Source organism: Ceratotherium simum, chromosome 1, assembly GCF_057802395.1.
Source record: "Ceratotherium simum simum isolate JZ-2026a chromosome 1, ASM5780239v1, whole genome shotgun sequence".
In the NCBI taxonomy this organism is placed as follows: Eukaryota; Metazoa; Chordata; class Mammalia; order Perissodactyla; family Rhinocerotidae; genus Ceratotherium; species Ceratotherium simum.
Window position 1 is genome coordinate 103,349,547 of NC_141900.1, and position 8,615 is coordinate 103,358,161.

At 56.4% G+C, this 8,615-nt stretch overlaps 1 protein-coding gene across 7 annotated transcripts; it reads left to right on the plus strand.

The window, feature by feature from the left end:
- Positions 1-1,847: 1,847 nt before the first annotated feature.
- On the plus strand, positions 1,848-7,637 carry REPIN1 (replication initiator 1). 7 transcript variants are annotated; one of them, XM_087432769.1, is made up of 3 exons: positions 1,848-2,550; positions 3,300-3,426; positions 4,822-7,637. In XM_087432769.1, exons 1-3 carry the CDS (start codon positions 2,512-2,514, stop codon positions 6,546-6,548), a joined length of 1,893 nt encoding a protein of 630 aa, XP_087288895.1. In that variant the 5' UTR covers positions 1,848-2,511; the 3' UTR covers positions 6,549-7,637. The 7 variants fall into 7 exon arrangements, with proteins under 7 accessions (XP_087288895.1, XP_087288921.1, XP_087288890.1 ...); XM_087432795.1 differs by having other exon boundaries at positions 1,851-2,550; positions 3,229-3,426; XM_087432764.1 differs by having other exon boundaries at positions 1,853-2,550; positions 4,819-7,637.
- The last annotated feature ends 978 nt before the right edge of the window (positions 7,638-8,615 follow it).

An 8,615-nucleotide genomic window follows, 5' to 3' on the forward strand; every position in this document is an offset into this window, starting at 1 on the left:
CAGATACTTTGTGAGTCTGTGCAGGAAGTCCCCTGTGAGGGTTTTAGCAGGAATGTAGTCATCAAGCAGCAAAAGATGTGTCACATTTACTCATGAACTAACAGATATTTCACAATTACACTTGGTGCTTTTCCCACACACACAACTTTAGGGGTTAAGCGTGGGGCCAGGTTCTTAACAGCCACCATCCAGCTGTGTGGCCTTGGGCAAATTCCTTAACATCTCTGAGTATCAGTTGTTTCATTTGTAAAACAAGACTAGAAGAGTATGTTTCTTAGGGTTGTTAAGAGGGTTAAATGAGATAGTATGTAAAGAGTTTATCCCTGTGTCTGACACAAGATAAGGACTCTCTAAATACTAACTGTGATTACTAAGTATTTAGGTAGAAACTGGAGTATCTTCTGATCGCACTGATGATAGAAAAATCCATTCTTCTGTACTCATCAACCTTGACGTGTATTCTACAATATGCTATGACTATATTTTCTGAACCCCAAAACCACATGATCTGACAGAGGTGTTTTTTTCATATTTGCAAATTTTATTACATGAAAAGTATAAAAGTTATACATTTAATCTACAAATAGAAACTGTACAGTGAGAGGTAAAACAAGAACCAAACAAGTGGAGAGATATGGATCTTATATCTCTTCAAATGTGTTTTTAAAATATTTGTGAGAAATTTAAAAAATATTGACAAGAAATTCTAAAGTTCACTGGGAAGAAGAAATGAGTGATGCTTGCCAAGAAATTTTGGAGGAAAAAAAGGAATCTGTGTGTAGGGGGAGTACTTACACTACTAGTTATTAAAACTCATTTTCTGATAAAAATACAAACATAAAATCTAATTTGGGGTGGGGTGGGGTGGCATGGCCTCTCTAAACATATCCCCAAAGGCAGAAACCATAAACACTGTCTACTTTACAAGGAGGACCCCCAACAGTGTAAAATAAAACCAATTTCTTGACTTTTTAAAATGGACAAATAGAACAGTGGGCAAAGGGACATAAGAAAATTCACAACAAAGAAAATACAAACAGGCAATAAATAACTATGTGAAAGAACAAAGCTAATTAGCAATCTAGGAAATGAAATTCAAAACGATGAGAAAAAACGACTTTAAATTGGAAAAAATAGCCCGTCTTGTCAAAGATATGGAAAAATGCGCATTTCTCAAGGGAAAATTAATACATTTTCCTGGAAGATAATTTGGAAAACATTTAAAAAATATACTCTGTCTTTGACCTATTAGTTCCCCACTTCTAGAATTTTTAAATCAGGCATGTGCAAGAAAAGATGACTCTATAATGATATAGAAAAACATAAAATTTATGAACAATTTATTTGTACATTTATGCTGCTATTAAGAATCATGTTATAAAAGAATATCTAATAAATGGGAGAAAATTCACAATGTTAAGTGAAAAGGGAAGAATACATCTTTGCACGGCAGTATCCCAATTATGTCAAATACGCATGGGTAAGCACAGGGAAACAAATGGGAGGATACATACCAAAATATTACATGTAATTCACTCGAGGAGCTAAAAGTATGAGAGATTTTTATATTCTATTTCGTATTTATGCAAGAGATTTTTTAACAGTTTAAAAAATAATTGTACAATTAAAAAACTGCCTTTGTTGAAAAGCATAGCCTGGAAAACCCAGGAAGTGCTTCGTTTGGAAAGCCAAGGCCACCTGCTAGTCGCTGAGTCACGGGCGCAGGCTCGCACCTGCCTCCGCGCTCGCCAACTGCCTGCTGCGCGTTTCCGGAGAAATGTCCCCCGTGCGAGAGCGGCCCGCGGGCCCCGAGGCCAGGCCCCGCTCTTTGCCAAGTTCTGGAATAGAGGGCATTCCCTTTTCAAAGTTCACACGAGCGGGCCTTTTCTTTCTCCACTTCTGAACAAACCAGAAGGCAAACTTTCGGGTCAGCCGCGCGCCCCCGACCAGGGGGAGCGCAGCGCGGCCACACCCCCCGCGGCACTCAGATTCCGCAGCGGGCCGAAGGTCGAGGCGGACGGAGAAGCGCAGGGGTCGGCCCGGGGGCGGGGAGCGCCCCCTCGGAAGGCTCCGGCGAGCGTGGAGCCTTTAAGAAGCCAGCGAGGGCGGCTCGAGCCGAGTGACCAGTCTGGCCACGCGGTCGTCCAAGGCCGCTCGTCCGCAGTCAGGACAAAGGGTCGGGAAACTTGAGCCGGGCCTGTCCCGGAAGATCGGGCTGTGGTCGCCATGGCAACGGAGTCTGCCCCCGGCGGCCGGCCCGGCCCGGCCCGGCCGGAGATGGAGCGCTGGGGGCGGGGGAGGGACCCGCTCGGCCAGCGCCGCTGCCCGCCCCGCCCTCCGGCCGCGGCCGCCGGCCCGAGCCCGAGACTGACCCTCGGCAGCTCCTGTAGTCACGTGGCGCTGGGAACCGGCGGGGGGGGCCGGGCACGGGCCTGGCAGTGGTGAACTCGAACCTGCTGCTGTCGCGGCGGCGGGTGGGGAGCGGGCCGCCGGCGCCGGCGTTCCGGCCTCATGGACGCGCCACGCGCCTCCGCGCACCCCGCCGGAGAGGTTCGTCCCGGGCAGGGCGCGGGGGTTCCACGGGGCCGTGGCGGGGGCAGCCCTACCTGCCGGCGCGTGACTGTGTGCGCTGTGTAGGGGGGACATGGCCGCACCGCGGGGGGGGGGTGGCGGCGAGCGCGCACCTGCGCACAGGCTCCGCGAGCGGCGCGCCGCGCGGGGACCCGAGAGGGCCCACCCGGGGAACGCGGGGCCGTATGTCCGCGAGCGCGGAGGGGGACACGCGCGAATACAAAAGGGAGGAGTAGGGTCTCCACGGCACTTCGCCATCCAGCATGTGCAGGGAGATTCTGACCGAGTCCTGGTCGCACTAGCTCGCCTGCACAGCCCCCTGGGAAACGAGCCTGGAATTCCTGTTGGGAGGAGGGTGGGGGAAGGGGAGCCAGCAGGGATTCCAGAGTTCCTACCATCGGCCGGCCTTTGGCCATCAGCATGGAGAATTCGTGCTGTGACCTTACCGGTGGAGGAAGTGACCCCCAGACTGCAGCTGTGCACTTCCTTGGTAAAGGGGGCCCATTCATTTATTAATCCAGAATCCATTAAGGTAGTGACCTTAATGCGGGGTGTGAGGCTTGGGTGGGGGAGGAGGTGGTGGCTGGCGAGGACACAAAGATGACTGCCCTAGAGACACTCAGAGCCTCATGCCTGTTTTCTCTCCCCTCCCCACAGGTAAGGCTGGCCTCTCTGCCGTCTGAGGTCTGAGCTCTGCCATGGGGGTAGGGGTGTCTTTACTGCTGCAGTTTTCTCTGACATCTGGGGGCTACCAGAGTGTGGGCCGAAGCAGGCGCTGCAGCCGCAGAAGTCTCCCCAGGAACATTCCCAGGAGGAGCTGGAAGCACCCTCACCTCCAGCTCCACTGTCTCCAGGGTAGAGTCTGGCCTTCTTTGTTGGGTTCCCAAACCATTCCACAGCCCCAGCGCTCAGGTCCCCCCATCCTGGCGGAAGGAAAGCACCTGTCGGGGGAAGGATCACATTCTCATACCCTGGGAGTTTTACTTGTGCTCAGTCTGGCAGGTGGGAATGAGTCACCTCTGTGCTCCTGGAGGGGAGTGCAGGCTCTAGGGAATTTCGGAGGATGTGCCTGGAGCTTTGGAGCAGGCAGTGAGGGTCCCTGAGGAGTCTAACCACCACCCCACCCCTCAGTGAGTGTAAGAGGCTCTCCTGCAGGAATCTGGGCTCCCCGGAACTGTGGAGGAGCTGAATGTGGGGCAGCCCCTACGGGGTTGGGGCAGGACTGGGCGGGGGACAGAGATTACAATCTCTTCTTTCCTCCCCTTTTCTTGCCCCAGTAATCCCTACCACCCCACCGGAGGCATAGCCAGGGATCCAGGCGCCCGAGGGCAGCAGGCTGAGTGTTCCTTGGATTCAGGAGAGCTTTCCTTCCCTCGATGTCCTAATCATGTGTGTGGGTGGAGGGGGGCAGGCGGGCAGAGTGTGGGCAGTCTGGACAGGCAGTGCCCGGCGTCAGACCATGCTGGGAGTAGCTTCCAGCGCTCCCCTCCTGTTTCTGAGAAGGGCTGTTCTCGCTTGCTCTTCAGGCTTCCACCCTGAGAGGCTGAGGTTAGGGAGGCTGAAAGTGCCTCCCCCTTGTGTGATTAGAGCCCAGGAGAGGATAATAGAAATGAAAGGCTATGGACATGTCTCTCAGTGAGATGGTCATAAACCCAGGTGTTTTCAGGGAAGAACACTGGCCTGGGAGTTTAGAAGACCTGTCCCCAAATCTCGGTTCTGCTGTTGGTTACTGTGTCCCCTCGGGCACGTCCTGTCACCTTTTATGCCTCACAGTTGCTTCATCTGTCAAACGAAGCATAGTGTCTGCTCATGCAGCCTCACTGGGTTGCTGTGAAGCTCAGATGTGGCAACAGGACATAGCAGAAACAAGCGGGGGGCCGTGGGGAAGCACCTGGAAAAGTGCAAGGCCCTGTTGGGAGAGGGGACCCCGTCTTCCAGGGAGTCCTGAGGCAGCCGACACTGGAGTGTTTACTCCATGCCAGACACAGGGGGGCCGCCATGAGGGGGATTTCAAGAAGTGTCCGAGTTCCTCCCGTCTGGTAGTTTCCAGGAATCAGTAAAGACTTATGACAAATATACTTGAAATGGCATCTAGAAGCCTGAGACTGAAAGCACCCGGAACATACACAGAAGTGGAAGAGCAGTCTAGATTCAGGGGCGCTGGGAGTTCAGAGGGTGGGCTCCTCAGGGGAGGCACGGGGGCAGGATGAGCTGATCTCTAGAGTGACTGTGCTTTTCCACCCTCAGCAGAGGAAGCACCGATGCTGGAACGCCGCTGCAGGGGCCCCCTGGCCATGGGCCCTGCCCAGCCCCGACTCCTTTCTGGGCCCTCCCAGGAGTCGCCCCAGACCCTGGAGAAGGAGCCCCGCGGGCTGAGGTTACAAGGCACTTCTGCATCCTCGTCGGGCAGCCAAGCCCCGGGTAGGGCCCATCGCTGTGCGCACTGTCGAAGGCACTTCCCGGGTTGGGTGGCCCTGTGGCTTCATGCCAGACGCTGCCAGGCCCGGCTGCCCCTGCCCTGCCCTGAGTGCGGCCGTCGCTTCCGACACGCCCCCTTCTTGGCACTGCACTGCCAGGTCCATGCTGCTGCCACCCCAGACCTGGGCTTTGCCTGCCACCTCTGCGGGCAGAGCTTCCGAGGCTGGGTGGCCCTGGTTCTGCATCTGCGGGCCCACTCGGCTGCAAAGCGGCCCATCGCCTGTCCCGACTGTGAGAGACGCTTCTGGCGCCGAAAGCAGCTTCGAGCTCATTTGCGGCGGTGCCACCCCCCTGCCCCTGAGGTGCGGCCCTTCATATGCGGCAACTGTGGCCGGAGCTTTGCCCAGTGGGACCAGCTAGTTGCTCACAAGCGGGTTCATGTAGCCGAGGCCCTGGAGGAGGCAGCAGCCAAGGCTCTCGGGCCTCGGCCCAGGGGCCGCCCTGCGGTGACCGCCCCCCGGCCCGGTGGAGACGCCGTTGACCGCCCCTTCCAGTGTGCCTGCTGTGGCAAGCGCTTCCGGCACAAGCCCAACCTGATCGCCCACCGCCGAGTGCACACGGGCGAGCGGCCCCACCAGTGCCCGGAATGTGGGAAGCGCTTCACCAATAAGCCCTACCTGACCTCACACCGGCGCATCCACACTGGCGAGAAGCCCTACCCGTGCACCGAGTGCGGGCGCCGCTTCCGCCACAAACCCAATCTGTTGTCTCACAGCAAGATCCACAAGCGATCCGAAGGGTCCGCCCAGGGCGCTCCTGGCGCGGGGAGTCCCCAGCTTCCAGCTGGCCCCCTGGAGCCCTCGACAGAGCCCACCCCAGACGCCACGCTGAACCCTGCCCAGGAGCCTGCACCGGAGCCTCTGCTGGAGGCCCCAGGAGAGCCCCCGCAGGACCAGACGGCAGCCCCCCCAACTCTCTACAGCTGCGATGACTGTGGCAGGAGCTTCCGGCTGGAGCGCTTCCTGCGGGCCCACCAGAGGCAGCACACGGCCGAGCGGCCCTTCACCTGCGCCGAGTGTGGGAAGAACTTCGGCAAGAAGACCCACCTGGTGGCTCACTCCCGGGTCCACTCCGGCGAGCGGCCCTTCGCGTGCGAGGAGTGTGGGCGCCGTTTCTCCCAGGGCAGCCACCTGGCGGCGCACCGGCGTGACCACGCCCCCGAGCGGCCCTTCGTCTGCCCGGACTGCGGCAAGGCTTTCCGCCACAAGCCCTACCTGGCAGCCCACCGGCGCATCCACACCGGCGAGAAGCCCTACGTCTGCCCCGACTGCGGCAAGGCCTTCAGCCAGAAGTCCAACCTGGTGTCCCATCGGCGCATCCACACGGGCGAGCGCCCCTACGCCTGCCCTGACTGCGACCGGAGCTTCAGCCAGAAGTCCAACCTCATCACCCACCGCAAGAGCCACATCCGGGACGGCGCCTTCTGCTGCGCCATCTGCGGCCAGACCTTTGACGACGAGGAGAAGCTCCTGGCCCATCAGAAGAAGCATGATGTCTGAGAGGGCAGGGGCTGCGGAGGCTGCGGGAGGACGGGCCTGGGCGTCATTCACCCGGGAACGTGGCAGTGGGCCTTGGGGCCTGAGTTGCTGCTGGTGTAGGCAAGGGATGGGAGAGAGGCGGGGAGTGAGCTGGGCCTAGTTAGAGGGAGGTCAAGCCCGCCCAGGGGGCCAGGGAAGCAACTTGCAGAGCGTCCAGACCCCAGCCTCCAGTGGGTGTTTGCTAAGGTTCCGTCCTCACTGTCCTGTGCCCTGGAAAAGTAGCAATAGCAGCCCCCCACTTAGAGCCCTCCGGCTGGAGGGGCCACCAGTGGACAGGAAGACCCTTCTCCTCTAGTGTTAACGCCTTAACGTCCCAGTCTTTTATTATGAGTTCCTTCATCTCCTTCTTGGAGGTAGGTGTGGTACAGCCCTTAGTAAATGAGTGCTCAGGAGGAAAAGTGGGCCAGCTGGCTAAACCTGGGAGAACCTGCCGGCCTTGTTAGGCAGTACCTGGGCCTTTTCCAGCACTAGGAGGTGAAGCCGAGCTGCTCTAACCTGTCCCACCCTGTCCCCTCCGTCCTGCCCCTGCACTGGTACCCAGACTTGGAGAGACCCGTCTACTGTTAGTGCTCAGCTCATCCCCTTCCTCTGAGAAGGTCAACCCCCTGGTATTTCCCCATCGGTCTGACTTGCTTTATCCACCACCCTCGCGGCGCTTAGAGCATCCCCTGGCTGTCAGCAGCTGTGTCCAGGCTTTTGTCTAACAGCAGCCCTCCTCACTCCCAGAACTAACCCGTGTGGAAAGGACCGCCCCATTGATGACGGAGGGTCAGCTGATGGGAATAGGGGTGAATTTCCTATCCCACATTTCCAGCCTATGGATGCCCAGCCTCTGCTTGAACACTGAGGTGATAGGAAGTCCCCACCTCCTGAGGCCCTGGTTCTACTGTAGGATAATTCTAATTGTTAGAAATTCTTCCTTATAGTGAATGAAATCTGCTTTCCTGTAATTTCTACCTATTGGGCCTTGTTCTGTTCTCTGGAACTAAACAGGACAACCACTTACCCTCCTTTTCAAACTAGAAAATAAAGATTTGGTTTTAGAACTGGTGGCTGAGAAGCGTTCCTTTCTCCTGGGGAGCTGTGGATTTGAGTGAGGAGCAGCATGCTCTACTCTGAGGAGGGGGGCTGCAGGGGCCTTGGTAACAGGCCAAGTGCCCTGACTTGTTGATCTCTGCACCCTGCCTCTGGTTCTTCCCCATGGTGGGGAGAGGGGGGCCACACCCAGCACGTGGGACTAATTCTTTAGAGGTTCAGCCTTGTGTGGGGTCAAGTCCGACTTTCTGGGTGCCAGTTATGGGGAGGAAGGTCTGATTTGATTCTGTCCTGCAATGCGTCCCTGGCCGGCCTGCTACGCTTACCCACATCTGTTACTACGTACGCTTCCCTGCACTGGTTGCTTCGTAGAGATTTGAGTGCCTATTTTTATTTACTTATTTTTTTGTGAGGAAGATCGGCTCTGAGCTAACATCTGCCAATCCTCTTTTTTTGCTGAGGGAGACTGGCCCTGGTCTAACATCCATGCCCATCTTCCTCTACTTTATATGGGACGCCGGCACAGCATGGCTTGACAAGTGGTGTGTCGGTGCGTGCCTGGGATCCGAACCGGCGAACCCCGGGCGGCTGCAGCGGAGCGCGCGCACTTAACCACTTGCACCACCGGGCCGGCCCTGAGTGCCTATTTTTGACAGGCATCAATAGGCCCTTTTCCTGCCTGTCTTAGCAATTTCTGCATAGATCCCTAGCACAGAGTCTGGTGCATCATAAGAAGCAGTTTGTTTATGGGAGTGGCACCTTCCAAAGAAGTTGACCTAAATTATCTCGCATAATCCTGGTGCGGTAGGTACTCTTCTTATACAGAAGAAAACATTTGCTCAAGGTCATCTAACCTATAATCACCAGAGGTGATTCAGCTGGGGTCTGCCAGACGCCTGGAACCTGTGCTCCAGACCACTGCTGCGGGTTTACCGGGGAATGGAGTGTGCTGCGCTTTTGGTGAAGATGAGTATTAAGTGCCTGCCACGAGCT

Coding starts and splice junctions, on each gene's coding strand:
- REPIN1 (XM_087432764.1), top strand. CDS start 2,512: ATGGACGCGCCACGCGCCTCCGCGCACCCCGCCGGAGAG. Junction 2,551..3,299: donor CCGCGCACCCCGCCGGAGAG/GTTCGTCCCGGG, acceptor TTACTGCTGCAG/TTTTCTCTGACATCTGGGGG. Junction 3,427..4,818: donor CCAGCTCCACTGTCTCCAGG/GTAGAGTCTGGC, acceptor TTCCACCCTCAG/CAGAGGAAGCACCGATGCTG.